This window comes from Panthera onca, chromosome A2 (genome assembly GCF_046562875.1).
Source record: "Panthera onca isolate mPanOnc1 chromosome A2, mPanOnc1 haplotype 2, whole genome shotgun sequence".
NCBI classification, from domain to species: Eukaryota; Metazoa; Chordata; class Mammalia; order Carnivora; family Felidae; genus Panthera; species Panthera onca.
The window spans coordinates 144,955,851-144,974,028 of NC_138340.1; the positions used below are offsets into that span (position 1 = coordinate 144,955,851).

Genomic DNA, 18,178 nt, shown 5'->3' on the forward strand with positions numbered 1-18,178 from the left:
AAGAAAGTCCAAAATGCAAGGCTTACAGCAGTCTGTTACCACTGAGCCTCTGGCAGCTAACCACATACTGCCCTTCTTTACGTTCTCTTACTCTATTCATTGGATCTTAAATCTTGTGTTATGTTGGCTGTTTATTTTCTCAACTAGATTAGAAGCTCCCTGGGGGCAGGAAAAAGATCATACAGAGCTTTTGGATCGGTCCCAGGCCGGAGTGAGTATTTGCTGGCTGTGCTTCCGTTCTGAATTCCCTAACTACTGCCAGAGTGGGTGGGCAGGCACTCTCTGGGCATGTGGCAGGGGGCAGGGGGCAGACGATGGCTCTGGGGGCCCCAGAATGAGTGCAGGAGGCGAGACTGGCAGGAGGCTGACCTGGCTCACAGTGAGGACAGCATGTTCCTGGCTCCGGGCAGGGTCCTCTTGGGCATGGCTTCTGGGTACACGTTATGGTTCCTTCCTGTGGGGAAGCAGACTAGTGGCTGCCCAGCCATCAGAACCCCGAGGGCCTGGCCTCCAGAACTGAAACCTCACCCCAGGCTGTGACACACCAGAGGAGCACGAAGTTGAGGCAGCTCAGGGTACATGGGCTACCTTCGGTCTGAGGGCAGGAAAGAGACACCCTACCCCCACTCCCATCATCTCCTACTGCTCTTGGCCCCCAGAAAGCATCTCTTCCAGGTGCCAGCAAGTTCCCAGAGTGGAGAGATCCTAGGAAGGGAACTGAGAACTTCCTCAACGGAGGAGCGAGGAAGGAAAGGCTGGAAGAATGTGGATGTGGAGCCGAGTGAGGGGGAATAGGCAGGTAGATGACAGGGACAGGTGGATGGGCAGGGACAGTGAGGGTCCACAGGAGAGGGGGCATGTAGGAAGACAAGCAACTCCATCCTCTCTGCCTCCATGCCACTGTTTGCCAGGCCCAAATCAGAGAGGTTTGGGGGCCCCCACCATGTGCGTGGGGGGGGGGGGTGGTTAAGCCCCAGAAAATATAGCCACTTGGAATCAGCTGGAGCCACTGGCAGCCAAAACTTTGGGGGAGGGGCAGGCAGACCCCATTACATGACATTGAGCACACCGGGTCGCAGTGGCTGGTAGCTTAAGTGAAGCAGGTGAGGGGGCCAAGTATGGGATATCCAGGTGGGTCGCGGGAACTCACCAAGCAGTGACAGGTGGTGCAAGCATCCGGGGAGAAGGTCTCCCCGTTGCCATAGGTCTGACCATTGTGGCTGCAGCCTGGGGAGAAGATAGTGCTGTCACTCAGGCACTCGCGGCCATCTCTAGGTGCCGAGGTGGTCCTGGCAGGCAGACAGGGTGGCACTCACCGTGGCAGTGGGGCAGGTCGGGCTTGGGATCACAGTGCACGGCCCCATCCTGGCAGACACAGGCAGTGCAGGTGTCAGGCTCCCAACGAGCACCCTCGGGCCAGGCCCGCCCCAGCCCCCAGCACTGGGGAGACGCTGGGCGGCATTCACAGGACTCCAGCTGCCTCACCCTCGCCTGCAGCTCTTTGTTCTGGGGAAAGAGGGAGAGGGGAAAGTGGGGGGCACTGGCTCAGCTCCCCACTACCCAACACATCCCGCAGATTTGTAGGGTGTGAAGACCGAGCAGGACGAGAAGGAAATCTGACAGTTCCAGGGGAGAGGTGGGTGCCCTCCACACAGCGTCCAGTTTAGACACAGTTCTCAGGACCTAGAGTCTGGACAGGCTCCCAGAGGGACATGGCGCGCCCAGACCTCTCCTTTGGGCAGAAGGGGACCCGATCCCCTCTCTCTAACAGTTTAAGTCCTTTACCCATCCAAACTCTTTCCTGATGATGCCTTATGTATCGTAGGTCCTCCATAATATTTGTCAAACACATGAAAGAATACGAAAGTCTAGATGGAAAAAACAAATACTCTCGAGGCTCTTCATTTATATGAAAGAATCGATGTGAAGAGCTGTTCATATAAGAATTTCTCCATGTACGTTTAAAATAAAACTCGGGGTGCCTGGATGGCTCAGTCGGTTAAGCATTAGGCTCTTGATTTTGGCTTAGGTCAGGATCCCAGGGTCGTGGGATCAAGCCTCGAGTCAGACTCCACACCGAGCATGGGGCCTGCTTAAGATTCTCTCTCACTCCCTCTGCCCCTGTCCCCTGCTCGTGCTCTTCCTCTAAAATTAAAAAAAAAAAAAAAAAAAAAAAAAAAATTAAATAAATAATAAAAGCAAAAAACTGGCATTAAAAAACTAATAAAATAAAACTCTGTTTTAGAGTTCCCGGGCCCCCTCCCCCAAGTCCAATCCTTCTTTCCTCTCACTACACAAGACCTGCCCTTCCCCCCCACACAAGCCCTCCGGCCTCCAGCACTACCTGTTCTCCGAGTTCCATCATCTGGGCCTCCAGCCTTTCCAGTCGCTCCTCCAGGGGGCGCCACTGCTCCTGTGGGGCCCCAGCATGGGATGAGGAGCGGGCTGGTGCCTGCTGCTGGTAGTCCTGGATGTCAGCAAGCCCAGGGGGCTCCGGGAGGATGACCCCACCTGAAGAGCACAAGAATCCAAGGTGGGCCTGTGGGTGAAAGGTTTCCTAGCAAGGTTTCCTGGGTCCTGTCTTACAAACCATGCAGGGAAGGAGGGGTCGCCCCGTGGCCCACCCCTGTCCATCTGCCCACCTACCTTCCAGAGAAGGAGATATGGTCTCTGAGGGTGCCGGCATGGAAGCGTGGAAGGAGAAGGGAGAAGGTGAACAAAAGTGACCCAGACCAGCTTTCCCAAGCAGCAAGAACCTCGGTGAGGTATCAGCCCCAGGGCCCCTGACCTGCTGGGGATACGAGGGGGAGTGTCTAGACCGGGGCCTCCCTGTAGCCTCCCTGATGCTGCAGGGGTCCCCAGCCACGGGGAGCGTGTCAGGGTCATCCATCTTGACATGGGTCAGGGTCTTGGCCAGGGTTAGCCCCGGGAGCTGACAAGTCAGGCTGGGAGGGCCCAGAAGCCAGTGCAGGCTGCAGGGCAGGAGAGGGAGACGGACATGTGAAAGGCGGGGCTGCTTTATGGGGCCCGGGGTCTGGTGTGGGCAGCCCTGGCCCCCCCAACTGCCTGTCCTCACCTGTCAGCAAGGGCACTGCTTCCAGAGAATGTGCACAGGGAGGGGCAACTGCTCCCTCTGCTCCACCCCCACCCCGCGCCCAGCCTTGCCACTATTTCCAGGCCTGTGGTAGAGGGGCCTGGGGACCCCCACATTGGGACCCTGTATTCTGTACCCGACAGAGGTTCTTGCTACTCGGGAAAGCTGGTCTGGGTCACTTTGGTCCACCCAGGGCTGCCTTCTCCTCCTTCCACGCTTTCAGGCCAGCACCCTCACAGACCATTTCTCCTTCCCTGGCAGGTGAGTGGGCAGGTAGACAGGGGTGGGGCACAGGGTGACCCTCCTCCCCTGCATGGTTTGGAAGACAGGACCCCACACTGGGCAGCGTGGGCTGCATTTCTTGAAGGGTTTGGGGAAGGAGTTGGGAGGGCCCCACTAGCTCCCAAGGCACCAGGCTGAATAAAGACAGCCTGTCCCTGGTTTTTTGATGACACTGTGTCAGAGAAGGGGGTTTCTCTGAGTTCAGGCCTGAGGTTGGACAGCCATTTCCACCTCACTTTAACCCCTCCCCTTCAGTCAGGAAAGTAAAAACCGTGGGGCGGGGATAGGCTGACTCCACTGACATCCCACAGACCAGATCGCTCTTCCGGGTGGGGGGTGGGCAGTGGAGGGGCTGGAGGAGGAAGAGGAGGACGGAGAGAGGAGGGTCTTTCCCTCAGAGGCAGCTCATTAATGAGGCCGGGCCTGGGTTTCTCGAAGACACTAGTCCTGTGAGGTAAGGGACTGTGTCACCCACTCCCTTGTCCCCACACCCCCAAGCGGGGGTTGGAGAGTCTAATCTGAAACCCAAGTTGTCTTCTTTCTTCCAAACCTGCTTTGGCCTGAGTTTCTTGGCTTGAGAAATGCTATCCCCGCCTACTAAGAGATCTGGGCTCAGATTCCCCGTTTTGTACCCCCCCAACCCACCAGCCTCTGGTCTCACCCAGGTGTCCCCAACCCACTCCTCCCTCTTCTCCTCTCCCCTCTTTCCACTCAGGAGGCTGAAGCCAAAGCCCACCTCCTGCCTCCACCTGCTCCTCCTCTCTGGCACCCACCTCTCGAAGTCACAGATCTGAAGGTTCCCCGCAGCAAGTCCAAAGGTGACCTTTTGCAAATGCCCCCGTGCCCTGCTCTTCCCCACCTCCAGGGTCTAACGCCCCAACAAACGCCGGCACCCAAACCTCTTGTGCACATTCCCACCCCCCTCCCTTGCCGGGTATCCTGTCACCTGGAACTATGCTCCCTTGGTATGGCTCCAGTATCTAGCATTCTTCTTGGCGCCCTGAAGGGCAGTTGCAGATGATCAGTATCATCAACCGCCCCCCTTCCCGTCCCGGCTTGACACCCCCACCCCATGACCCCTCCTCCAGACCTATTTAAGCAGTCACACTAAGGGAGGCAGGGAGAGGCTGGGGGGTCTCCGGCAGGGAAGACAGGCCCAGTCCCTTGCCTGGAGAGACCAGCAGAAAGAGCTCCTGATTGTTTCACGGAGCCTGATTGCTCCCCATGGAATTGTCCTCGGCTCCGCTCTCCCCAGCCGGCTGCCAAGTGCTTGCACTGACCCCTCTTTTCCTGCCTGCCCTCCTAGGAGAAGGCCAGACACAGCCTCAAAGTCGGCTCCCATAGCGGGCCTCCTTTTTTCCCCCTTTCTCAAGACAAATAATTAACTTCAGACTCCCAGATTCCAGGGCAGCCTCTCCCCCACCGCTGCCTGCAGGAATTCCTCTCCAGCCATTGCAGGGAGCCCCCTCTCTCTCCTCTGGGCCCGGGGCCTCAACCTCAGGGCCGCGCCCCCTTGCTGGCTCCTCCACCGACGGGGAGGACCGAGGCCGCCCGAGAGGCGCCCGCACCCCGAGGCTGGGGGTCGGGAGAGGCAGCCTGGCGCCAGCTCCTTCCCTCAGGCTGGGCTGAGTAAGAAATGGGGCCCTTCCCGGCCGCCCCCAGGCCCTCAGCGCCCCGACTTACCTCCGTCCGTCGCGGAGGCCACGGCCACGCTCGTGAGCTGGAGGACGAGGGGCAGCAGAGCGGCCGGGGGCCCCGCCATGCTCGCTCCGCCTCGCTGTCTGTGGTCGCGGCTCAGCAGGCGCTGGGGGAGGCGGGGTGGGGACACACCAGGCCACCTCCCACCCAGTCTTTGTTCAGGGAGGGCTTCTGGAGTCTGTCATCCCGCCCGGTGGCGCCTGCCTCCCTGATGGGCACCTCGCGCCCTGGACCCCAGCTCCATCCTGACCCCAGCCCTGTCTCAGAGGTAAGGCGGCGGGAGAGCAGCCCCAGCCCTGCGGGAAGCTGGGACCGTCTCCTGCACGTGATCCCTGGAGGAGACCGGACAATAAACACGGATTTGTCACTCTGGGGCCCTGGGACAGCTGGTTTTCCTGCCCCCTTAGGGTTATTCCATTTGCCCTTGGGTTCCCAGTTCAGCTTTTTTCTTGCTTGCAGGGGAAGAGGATTGGGCTGGGTTCAAAACCCTATTTAGCCAAATCCGTGTGCCCTTGAACAGACCCCTAACTGTACCTCACTTTCCCTGTTTGTAAACTGAGGATTATACTATCTACTTTATAGACTGGCAGTGAGAATATAAAACTAATTTAGGGTAGTGGTTGGCACACGCTAAGTGCTCCGTAAATAACAAATAACAGCCATAGGTGCTGCTCCAGACCTCTGGAATCAAGGGCTCCCGCTTGCGTCCTCCTTTGTCCACCTATACATTTCCTTCCTGGGCTCTACTCCCCACCCCTAGCCACCTCCAGTAAGCCCAGGCTTGGCCCCAAATGCCAAGCCCTCCCTTCCCTTTGCTGGCTGGTCCCTGCCCATTTTCCAGTTCCTAAAGTCAGTCCTAGGGGCGGGGGTGAGCCTGGACTGGGGGCAGGGCTGGGCCCTGGGCTCAGCAGGCAGAGGGGGCCAAAGGGAGGAAGTGAAGAAAGCTGGCCACAAACTCCTCAGTGCAGCTGGGAAGCAGGGGGAGGTGGGGATGGGCCCCTAGCTCACAGGCAAAGGGACACTGAGGGTGGAGCCATGAATCCTGCCAAAGCAGTCTCCCTCCCTGCTGTAAAGGCCAGCAAGTCAGAAGCCACCCTTCCCCCTAGCCCAGGCCGGGACTACAGGTCCCCCCAGCCCACTCCCCATGCGCCTTAAGAGAGGACAGCATCTCTCCCCAGGAATGTGGACCCCTAAAGAGGCCTAAGACATTGGCAGTAGGGGGAGGGGCGGCCGTGAGCCAATGCTGAGAGCCGGCCTCAGCGGGCCTGGAGCTAGGCTCACAGGAGCAGAGGAAAGCTAGGGCCAGCAGGCCAGAAGAGAAACAAGGAAATAGCAGCTCTGGTCCCATCAAGGTTAAAGAAAGCGGTGCAGGTCCCCTGGGAGACTGGGTGGAGCAGGGGCTAAGCGCAGACCGTGGTGAGAGCTGCTAGACCAAACCCTGGGTCTGATGGGACTTTCTACCGGTGACTCCAGGCAAGTCATTTAACTTTCAGTGGTGAATTTTTCTTAGCTGTGACCAGTAGCTCTAACAACACCCCCCCCCCCCAATTGACTGTTTTGTGAAGGTTATGTAAATTAATGGCTGGAAAGAGGGCTCGGTACATTCTTTATCTGCAACAGAAGGTAAAGAAGCTTCTGGAAAACCCAATCCATGACATAAAAGCCCAGGGTCCTGAGGAAAGGGCATCCGGAGAGTCGTTTGAGTTCCACCACGAGTGATTACTGTGAGCCTCTTTTGTGCCGGGCATCAAGCCAGATACAGGGATGTGGCAGTAAACAAAACGTGGTCCTTGGTGGAATGTCCCATGCAGGTCAAGAGAAGGGGAAATGGGGTTCCTGGCAGAGGAGGAGTGTGAGCACGGGATCATAGGTGTCGGGCTTGGAATACAGGACTCACGTTTCTCTGCCAGACGCAGCTGTCCCGACCCCAAACCCAGCCCTTCCCTTAGAAGAGGACATTCTGGCCAGAGAAAGAAGGAAAGACTCGGGCTTGAGCCTTTACTTGGCAAGATGGCCCCACAGACAGAGTGGTGTGTGGGAGCCGGGGGGACGGGCGGGCACAGGAGCACATGTTGCTACGTAGGGCAGCTGAAGTTCTGAGGTCAACTCCTGCTCCGCACCCGCTGTCTGTGCTGGTGGTTCTCCATTTCTCCCTCCTCCCATTCATTCTCCTCCCTCTCTGCCCCTACAGACGCATCCCCCTGGCCGCCTCTGGGGACAGCCAATGAGAGGCACAGGCGAGGCCTGGAAGGCAGGAGAGGAGAGTGGCTCGGGGTATTTCTTCCCTCCTTCTGCTCACCTGGCTCCCGTGATGACGCTATTCCTTCCCCTTGTCCTCTCGGCCCAGGAGTGGTGATGGCTTCCCACCCTTGCTAGTCCCTGGTCTTCGACATCCCTTGTTGATTCTCTTACCGCCGAGTCTGCAGGTCGATGTGTGTGTGCGCCTGACGTATGCACGGTGCCCGGCCCACAGAAGACCCCAACATAAGTTGCCTCCCGCTCCTTACCTGCTTCAGGTTGCACTGCCAATAGCAACAGGTTGGTTTTCTCTCTGGATTTGCTGGCTGGGAGCAAAAGGCAGTTGTGAGGAGGGAGAGACAGAAAGGATTAGTAAATGATTAATTTCTTCTACTTCACTTGTTATCTTTCAGACCGTACCGGTTGTGACAAACGAAATGAGATACTACAAAGGTATAAAAACAAAGCTTATCGTTTACATCTGCCCCAGGCCCTTCCCTTGCCCATGTACTGCCACCCCCAGGTGACCAAGGGTGACACGGGTATGCTCTTCCACACCCTTCACCTGGCTCACACGACCATATGCAAGCATGTGTGGACCATGAGGTTTCGTTTAGAGATGGCATTTTGCAACAGACTGTGCAGGATCCCAGCCCCCATCCCCCCATCCCCCCACCCCCACAACCCTTGTCAACTTGCCCCTGAGTCCGCAATCTCAGCAGCTCCTCTCTCAGCCTCCCGATTCCCCCAGGACCCTCCCTCCCCACTCACAACATCATCTCCACTCCAGGCGAAGGCTACCCCTGGCTGACCAGCTGAGCTGCTACAGCAGGTGGGGGCTGTGTTGTTGATCAGAGATCTGAGATTTGAATTTCACAACTGTATCCCACAGCCTGGCTGCCCCTCCCCCAAATTCAGAGTAGGTAGCCCACCGGTCCCCCTCCGGGAAGGTCATCCTTTGCCTGTCCTTAAAATGCCCGCCAAGGTCCACCTCACGATGTTCCAGGCTCTGTGCCAAGCTGCGGCACAACTGCTCAGTACGAAATACCAGTCCCCACACTTGACCGACACTGCACAGATTAATATTCACAGCTGGAACCGAATACTTCCTTGTTGGATTGAACCTGCTGGGATTTTAGGAGTGTGTGTACATTTTTTGATTTGATTTTGGCATAGAGAGACTGATGCAATCAGATCGCGTATCTGAATCCTGCAGCAGAGCAAGGACCTGGGGGGAAGTGGGGGCGGGGAGGTTTCCAGGAGCCCATACAGGGACCTCCAAGCCTGGAGGTTCTCCAGCCTGGAGGGGAGCTTGCCAGTCATTCTTGTGCTTATTCCAACCTAGGGTGTCTTCAATCTCTTTTGTGACTTTCATTTCTCAAGCTAAGAAGTTGGGGGAAGAGGAGACAAGATACATACATGTAGCTTCCTGCTGGCAGTTCCCTCTTCTTCCCACCCATTTCTCTTCTTGCTATCCTTAATGGCTCCAACAGGCAAGGAAACGGGGGCTTGGAGAGTTTAAGCAGCCTAGGCAAGCTCACTCAGCTGGAGAGCGGGGGACTGGCGCTCCACCAGAGCTCTGACGCCTAACCGCTATGGAGATGTTGTTGATCTTCACCCACCACCCATGACTCCTGCACACGGGGAACTTCCGCTTCTCCTCGGTTCTCCCACAGCACTGGGAATGCATGCAGTTACAAGATTTATGCGTGCAAAATTTACAAGATTTATGCTCCCTTGCACAATGGGCTGGGAGCGCCCCTCCAGCAGGTCCACTTTGCCAGCTCCGCCCCTTTCTGCTTTAATCCCAGGGTATGGCCATGGGGGTTGCTTGGCAGGTACCGGTGGATGGGCACACACAGGGGTCTCTCTTCCCACTGCCTCAACCCCATTATAAAATCCAAAGATTGGGTTGGGGTTACTGAGTCTCAGAAGTTCCTTTGGCCCCTATTCCTGCGATCCTGGGTCAGGGCCCCAGACTTCAGATCCCAAACAGAGGCAAAGGCTATCATTGACAGCCTGCATCAGAACTGACCCAACTCAATTTGTGGCTCTGAGGAGCCAGATGGAGGCTGGTCAGTAAGGGACATTGCCTACACTTGCCCAAGGCCCTCTGCTTTGGATTAGCTCAGCACCCCTCTCTGGACTCCCTTGGCAGTCAGGGTCCACACTTGCCTTCCCACATAGGCTGGCCACTGGAGTTTGGACCAAGACTGGTCAAGGGGGTTCTTCTGGTCAAGCAACTGGTCTCACCCAGCACCATAGCCCCACCCCACAGTTTTAGAGAAAAACAAGGGCTAGAATAGGGACTGAGGGAAAGGAATAGCAGCTCTTCCTTCCAGATAATATGAAGAGAGGGATCAGATGACAAGGAGGAGAGGCCAGCAGATCAAAACCACAGCTGGACTACCACGAGGCACCAGATGTCCTAATACCCACAAATAACCTCAGGTTCCCTTTTTATGGTTTTTGTTTTGGTAACGGCTTTATTGAAATATAATTCACATACCATAAATCCACCTGTTGAAAGAGCACAATTCAGAGCCCACAAGATGGCGGCAGCGTGACCTTCTGGGGCTGCTGGGCATGAGCTGTGTGGAGGCTCCAGGTGTTTCAGGGTGCGATCCTGGCCCACCAGGGAGAAGGTTACACACATCCGTCATGTTTATGATAATAAAGGCTAGGAAAATTCGATTTGTAGGTCACCAGAAAGAGGCGAATGAAAACTTTGCCATTGATTTGATAGCTGAGTAGCCCATGAGTGAAGTTGAAAGTCATGTGATCGCATGTGACAGCAGCAGCGGGGGCGGGGAAGGGGGCACCCGAAAGTGTATATAAAGCTGAACAAAGAAACTAAAAACTGGGACGTGTGGCTGAGGTGGACTGCACCTGCGACAGCACGGTCACTAAAGCCAGCCCTGCACCTCGTCCAGTCTGTGCACGCGGGCTTCCCAGGGCACTGCTGGTGCCCAATAAAGGATGTTGTTATGGGGGGGGGGGGCGGGGAGAAGTATACAGTTCAGTAATTGGGTATAGTCACACGGCTGTGAATATACTAAACTATCACCACAATCAACTGTTAGAACATTTCGTCACCCCCAAGGAATCCCTGTACCCTTTGCTGTCACCCCCTATTTCCCACCGCAACCCATTCCCCAGCCCCAGGCAACCAACCACTCATTTTCACTTCTGTACGGATTCATGTGCCTATTCTGGACATTTCATCTGAGTAAATTTTACAACATGTGGTCCTTTGTGTCCCACTTCTTTCACTTAGCGTATTTTCAAGGATCTTCTGTGTTGTGGCATGTATCAGTACCTTGTTCCTTTCTACTGCCGAATAACATTCCAGTTTTTATTTTTTTTATTCCATATTTTATTTATTCACTCATCAGTTGATAAGCATTTGGATTGTTTCCACTTTGGGGCTATTATGAATATTCACGTGCAAGTTTTTTTGTGGATTTATGCATCAACGTCTCTTGGGTGTCTGCCAGGTGGGATCGCTGCATCGTGTGGTAACTCTATCTTTAACCTTTTCAGGAAGTGCCAAATTGGTTTCCTAAGTGGCCGTACCACTTTACATTCCCACCGGCAGTATATGAGGGTTCCGATTTCTCCACATTCTCTACAACACTCATTATTGTCTGACTTTTTTTTTTTTAATATCCATCCTCGTGGCTGTAAAGTGGTATCCCAGTGTGGTTTCGATTTGCATTTCCCTAATGACTCATGATGTTGACATCTTTACATGTGCTGATTAGTCATTTATATAACTTCTCTGGAGGAATGTCTATTCAAATCCTTTCCCCAAGTTTAACTGAGTTGTCTTTTTGTTTATTCAGTGTAAGAGTTCTTTGTATATTACAAAGAACAAAGATTTGTAAGTTACAAATCACTTACCAGGTATATGGCTAACCCCTGTTTTCTTCCATTCTTTACTTTTTTTACTGTGTCCTTTGCAGCACAAAAGCTTTTAATTTTGATGAAGTTGAAGTTCAATTTATCTGTTTTTTTTTTCTTTTGTTGCTTTACTTCAAGTGTCATATGTAGAGAACCATCACCTAATCCAAAGTTAGGAAAATTTATTCCTATATTTTCTTATGGTATTAGCTCTTACATATAGGTCTTTGATCCATTTTGAGTTAATTTTTGTATGTGCTGTGAACTATAGCTCTTTTGTTAGGTGCATATCTGTTTCCAATTGTCACCACTTAGATAATTAAACTTCTATCACGATAAAATGTCCCTCTTTATCTTTAGTAACTTCCTTTGTTTTAAAATCTATTGGGTCTGGGGGTGCCTGGGTAGCTCAGCAGGTTAAGCATCCAACTCTTGAGTTCGGCTCAGGTCATGATCTCACAGTTCATGAGTTCATGCCCTGCATCCAGCTCTGTGCTGGAAGCATGGACCCTGCATGGGATTCTTTCTCTCCCTCTCTCCCTGCCTCTCCCCGGCTTGCTCTCTCTCTCTCTCTCCCTCCCTCTCTCTCAAAATAAATAAATAAACATTAAAAATTAAAAAAAAAAAAACAAAACAAAAAACGGGGCACCTGGGTGGCTCAGTCGGTTAAGCAACCAATTTTGGCTCAGGTCATGATCTCACGGTTCGTGAGTTCAAGCCCCGCGTCGGGCTCTGTGCTGACAGCTTGGAGCCTGGAGCCTGCTTTGGATTCTGTGTCTTCGCTCTCTCTCTGCCCCTCTTCTGCTCATGCTCTCTCTCTGTCTCTCAAAAACTGAATAAATGTTAAAAAAATTTTAAATAAAATAAAAAAAATTAAAAAAAAAACCCAAAGATACAAATAGATGTAAAGTAAAAGGACAGAAAAAGCTATATCATGCAAATAGCAACCATGAGAAAACTTGAGAGGCTATACTAATATCAGACCCAGTCAATTTTTTTAAGGTTTAAAGCAGAAAGTTTATGTTTAATATATACAGTAAATGTGAATTTAAATTAACCATTAGATTTCTAACATATACCATCATCATAATACTTTTTTAATTGAAACACAATATTGTATTAGTTTCAGGTGCCCAACATAGTGATTCCATATTTATATACATTACAGGATGGTCACCACCAAGTCTAGCTGCCATCTATCACATACAAAGTTGTGGGGTGCCTGGGTGGCTCAGTCAGTTAAGCATGCGACTTCAACTCAGGTCACTATCTTGCGGTCTGTGAGTTCAAGCCCTGCGTTGGTCTCTGGGCTGATGGCTCAGAGCCTGGAGCCTGCTTTGCATTCTGTGTCTCCCCTCTCTCTCCGCCCCTCCCCTGTTCACGCTCTGTCTCTCTCTCTCTCTCAAAAATAAATAAATGTTAAAAAAAAAATTCAAAGTTGTTACAACATTATTGACTATATTCCCCTGTGCTATACTAGACCCGATAGATTTTTTTTTTAATTTTTAAAAATGTTTATGCATTTTGAGAGAGAGAGAAAAAGAGGGAGAGAGAGAGGGCACTCTTATATCTTTAAATCTAAAATCTGTCTCCTATAGATAGCATATTGTCGGATATTGGTGTCGGATCTGATGATCTCTGCCTTTTAATTGGATTCTTTAATCCGTTCACATTATTGATAGTTGTATTTGCCATCTTGCTAGTTTTCTAAATATCTCATGTCTTTTTTGTTCCTCTATTTCTCCCAGACTGCCTTCTTTTACAATGTGAGTATTTTCTAATATAAGATTTAAATTATTCCTAAATGATTTTTTTTTATACCTATTTATTTAGTAGTTTTCTTAGTGGTTGCTCTAGGCTAACTGTGGACAGCTTACTATACTGTCTTCCTGTCCCATCCAGGTAAGATGTCCCCAGGGAAGGTCCTGGGCCGAGTGTGTGGGCAGGAAAGCTGCCTGAGCAAGAATGGCCTTGGAAAAGGGATGCCACCGAGAAGGACTGAGGCATTGAGATGGCCACATGGTGGCCCCAGTGAGCGATACGGAGGATGCAGCTTTGATGGAGCATTTGGGGGGCTGCATGGCCCTAGGCATCACCTCGGATTTCCTGAGTCAGATGTTCAGGTCCAGGAAAGCAAGTGTCCTAAGGTCTGGGAGCAGCTCATTGGTAGCCCTGGGGTCAGGCTCCCCTGGCAACTGCCCCTGCTGCTCCTTCCTACACCTTAAGTACTTCTCGGTATAACCCCTGAGCTCGTCCACATTCCCTTCTGCCCCCAGAGACAAACAGGCTGTGGGGGCAGGGCTCAGTGGCAATGGTAGCTACCCTCTGCCCTTTCCCTAGAGTATCCTAAAATTCGAAGCCTGAGCTAAGCTGGGCTGGAGGGTAGGCAAAGCATGGAGTGGGGGTATTTGAACATGAGGAAGCTTGGAGGGGGACAGTCGCAGAAGGCTTCCGCCTATCTCATTCAACCAGCGGCCCTGCTAAGAAAGCAAACGGTCTCTATTGGAACCCCACAGTGGGTCTGGAATCTGGATCAGTGCATCAGTGCATCTGGATCAGTGGGTCAGTGCATCTGGGAATCTTTGGGAACAGACCTGGGAGCAGGGAACGGGTGGAGCACAGGACAAGGTGAAGACCGGGGTCACTCACACACCAGGGATCAGTTCACTCACTGGGGATAGGGCCCCGTACTACTCACTCAGACTTCTATGAAGGCCGCGACTGAAGACTGGGTCGGGGCAAGGCTGAAGCATAATGAGGGGTACTCTGCCCTTGAACCCTCACCCCAGGCCCCTGACCCTCATCCCAAGTGATGCTCAGTCCCATGATTTGCTGCCTTCCAAGCTCCAGTCCAAAGTAGAAGTGGGGGATATGATGTCTGAGGACCCCCAAGAGAGACCTCTCAGAAGAGGTCTCTGCCTTATGCCTCCCACCCTCCCATCCTGACCCGCACCCCAACCCCAGTGTTGGTTCTTGGACTCCAGAAACTGAGCCTTCATGAGGTTTTCCCCATGAGATTTGGGGCTCCGCACCTCTCTGCCTCTGCACCCTCGGACTCACAATAGCCTTCGCTAAACACCCAGCCTAATTGAAAGAGGTACAGGGTGCGGGAGGGGTGGTTTGCAACCTGACAAAGTATCTAGGTCAGACAATGCACATGTGCAAGTGTTCACGCGCCCAGCACAATGCCAGGCCCCTCCTGGCACCGCCAGCCACGGAAGGGAAAGCCTCCCCCTCCCCATCAATCGCCACCATCCCTACCTCCCAGGGCACTCTGAGAACATTCGAGGTCCCGAGGCCAAGCTCTGCTCCTCCCACCAGGAGGCTTGCGCTGGGGAGCTGGTGCTACTCTGCAGATGTGCACACTATACTAATCGGGGTGACAGGTCCCTCGGTCTCCAGTCTCCACCCTGCTGTCCCTCACCTCCCCTGCCCTGCAGCATCAACACCCAACTGAACCCAGCCCTGAGTGGCCCAGATGGAGAAGGTGGGGCCTTGGTGAGGGGTGGGGGTGGAGCTAGGGGGTGGGCAGCCCCTGAGTGTGTTTCCAGTGAGAGGGAGGAGAAGCAAGGCCTCCCGGGCAGGGCAGGGCAGGGCCACACAGGCTCCCCAGTGCCTGATGGCACCCCCACCCCTGCCTTGGCCTCTGCTTCTCCAGCTCAGGGTCCTTTGCAGGGCCTCGAAGTGGGTACTTAGGAAACAGTCCTTAAAGGCCTAGAAGGGTGGAAATCCTGGGGGAAATAATCCACCTTGTTCTTAGTGCCAGCACGAGCCAGCCTCTTCCCATTATATCCGTCACTCATCCATCCTCAAATTCGTCATTCATTCATTCATTCGTTCGTTCATTCAGGAACTCCCAGCCTGGAAGAGCAGCTGGGAGGCTTGGTTGCCCCCGGGGGAGAAGCCTGAGGTAACCTTGGGGCCTAGGGCATATCCCCCAACCCCCCCCCCCATCAGATTCCTCCCTTTCTCTCTGCTTGCCACCCCTCCCCCCCATCCATCCTCTGCTTTCTTCTGCCTCACTCCACGCCCCAAGGAGGCTGGCCTCCTCAGTCCGCATGCCCCTGGCTCTCTTGGTCTCTGGATTCCGGGTGGCCAGAGGGGGAGGGCATTGGCTAGGGGGAGGCATTGGCAAGAGATAGAGGGACAGGGATACGGAACAGACAGTGCCGTCGCCTTGCTGTGGCAGGTCCTGGAGGTTGTCCCTCAGAGGGTAGTAATGGTTCCCGATGATGCTAAGCCCTGGGTGCCTGGACATTCCCCACTGGCTTTCGTAACCCTGTTTAACACTTCTGCGAACTTGCCTCCATTTAACGCCACCTGTGTCCTGCCAGGGCCCCAACTTGTCCGCCTGTCACCTGCAGCCACCCATACTGAGGGTGGGCCCTTTGTCTGAGCCCCTGGGACAGTCAGGGAGCTTGACAGAAGTCAGCCTCCGGAGAGCTGGGAGGAAGTCAGGGAGGCACAGCAGGGCCCTGACAAGCCAGGCTGGAGGGAGGGAGACACAAAGGGTAGGGACAAGGTGCCACTCCTGCCTTTCTGTGAAGGATGTATTCCTTTTCTTTGCTTCTCTTTGTTTAATTACTTAGAAATTTTATTTTAGGTTTATTTAAAGAGTTCTCTAAGACATATTTATCATATTTGGGTCTTTTGCTTGCATAAAAAGGAAACTATAAACTAAATTTGTTAAGCTATTCCTAAAACTTCTTGACATTCAGAATTTGGCTCTTCTTTTTTTTTAATTACTTACTTAATTCATGTAATCTGCCCCCACAGGCAACGTGGGGCTCGAACTCACAACCCCAAGATCAAGTTTCACACGCTTCTCCTGAGCCAGCCAGGCGCCCATAGAATTTGGCCCTTCTGAATCACTTTTTAAAGTTTTGTCATTTCCATACAATAAAACTCATTCTTTTTAGTGTACCCACTAATTTTAGTCTTCCCACCGCTTCGTGCTGCTCCTTTGTGGTCAGCCCCATCCCTGCACCCCCAACCCCTGGTCTGTTCTCTGATCCTACAATTTCTCATGGGCTTGCCCCTGAGGAAGAGAGGGTGAGGCAGCTGGGCAGTAGGCAGCCTCCCTCAGGGGCTGTGGTCATTCTCTGAACACCCGGGCCACCTTTCTACACAGACAACACCCTGGGGCCTGGGCACGGGAAGGAGGCCCCCAGCTGCCAACACCCTCCACCCCCCCCCCACTTGTGTCGGGCCCGGTGGAGGGGAAGAGTTGGAGTCATGTCTAGGGGGTGCAGCTCCCCAGGGAGCTCTGGGTGGCCAGGGTGGACTGATCTGCATGCCTCCCTGGCTCTGACTGCCCTGGGGACTCAGCAAGGACAGGTGGTCGTAGGGAGGCAGCCACCCAGAACCAACAGAACACAGGACATGCCCTACCCAGCAGCTACTGCTACGTTTATATCATTATCATTTCTTCTAGTCTGTGTCAGTCACCGGGCTAGACCTCATCGTCACCCTTGAACAGCAGCACTTTGTTGTTGACGGGACAATATTGACCCTATTTTTCAAATGAGGACACTGAAGGCTAGAGAGGGTGAATACCTCTCCAGGCCATCCAGTTAGGACCTGAACCCCGGTGTATCTGACTCTGGCATGATCAGACGTCACTTATGGTTTAGTGTGGTTCAAATCCCAGACTAGTTGCTGTGTGCCTTTGGGTGAACCACCTAACCTTGCTGAACTTCAGGGTCTTCGTCTGTAAAATGAATGCGATACATTCTCCTGGCTTCTACGGTTGCCATGAAAATCAAATGTGACCCCAGTGTTTGGTGCAAAGTAGGTTACATGTTAAATATTGGTAGGGGGTGCATTATTTCCCCTCAAATCCGTACGTTAAAGTCCTAACTCAGATCCTCAGAATGTGGCCTTATTTGTACATAGGATCGTGGCAGATGTAATTATTTAGGTTAAGATGAAGTCATTAGGGTGGGCCCTAATCCATTATGACTAACATCCTCATGAAAAGGGAAATTTGGACACAGGACACAGAGATACGACATGGGGAAAGGCACCATGTGAAGATTGAGGCAGAGATCGGGCCGGTGCTTCTATCAGCTGAGGATGATACTAAGACTACAAAGAAGTTCATAGATTAACTTGTCCAAGTTCACGGGGTTAGCAAGTCTCTCAGCTTGCCTCTTTGTAAAGGGAGATACTAATAATGCCCACTTCATGTTGGCTGCTCATGGCAATTAAATGCAGTAATAACATGAAACGTGCTTAGTAGCGTGTAGCATGTATTAAGGACTCATTAGGATCGTCTGGTTGTAGCTGCTCCTCAGGTCAGCCCAGCATGGGGCCTGCCCCCTCCACACCACATGCATTTCCAACACCGCCTTGACCCAGCATTCCCCCCTCCCTGGTGCTGCAGTGGGGCGGGCGGTGACCGCTCCTGGCTCTTCTCCAAGGCCTGGGATAGGCTGTTCCTCTGCAAGGGGCCTGCGCCCTACCGTCTCTCCCCTGAACCCCGGGCCCCGAACCACAGTGAGGATGCAGGATTGAGCGCTTGCTCTCTGGATGGCCAAGTCCCAGGTGGGACCCAGGAGCCCTGGGATCACTGTCCCCCTGCCCAGTTCTTCTGGACGCTCTGTGACCTGCTACTTGCAAAGCCAAGCCTTTGCAGTGTGTTGGGGGGTGGGGGGTGGGCATGATGAAGAAGCCCCTGGGAGCTCTTTCCTGCTTGAGCAGGTAGCTCGTTCTTCCTGTCTCCGTGATGGGCCCCGGATAACTGTCAAGTCATGTCAGTCCCCCTGCAGATCTGGAAGAATGCGCTGCCCCAGCAAAGAAGAAGGAGGATAGGCTGAGAGAAACAGGACATACGTGGCCTTCCAGACTGGCACAGATCAGTGGAGACTCCTGAATCCCACATGCCCACCAGCATCCATGTGGCTGCTGTCGGCCTGGCATGGGGACTTGGGCGGGCATCAGAGTTCCAGTTGGCTCCTGGCT

At 53.3% G+C, this 18,178-nt stretch overlaps 1 protein-coding gene across 10 annotated transcripts in view; it reads right to left on the reverse strand.

The window, feature by feature from the left end:
* KCP (kielin cysteine rich BMP regulator) overlaps nt 1-18,178 on the reverse strand; it is a 47,030-nt gene extending 28,852 nt beyond the window's left edge. For 9 of the 10 annotated variants that reach the window (XM_078439706.2, XM_078439705.2, XM_081795070.1 and 6 more), the window contains exons 1-5: nt 2,647-5,030; nt 2,345-2,511; nt 1,317-1,506; nt 1,151-1,227; nt 370-454 (exon numbers count right to left, since the gene is read on the reverse strand). In XM_078439706.2, the coding sequence (XP_078295832.2) occupies nt 370-454; nt 1,151-1,227; nt 1,317-1,506; nt 2,345-2,511; nt 2,647-2,890 (763 nt within the window). In that variant the 5' untranslated portion in view covers nt 2,891-5,030. Of the gene's footprint in view, nt 1-369; nt 455-1,150; nt 1,228-1,316; nt 1,507-2,344; nt 2,512-2,646; nt 5,031-5,059; nt 7,639-9,821; nt 9,939-18,049 lie in introns of those variants that run through there. The other variant, XM_078439707.2, reaches the window with a different exon arrangement.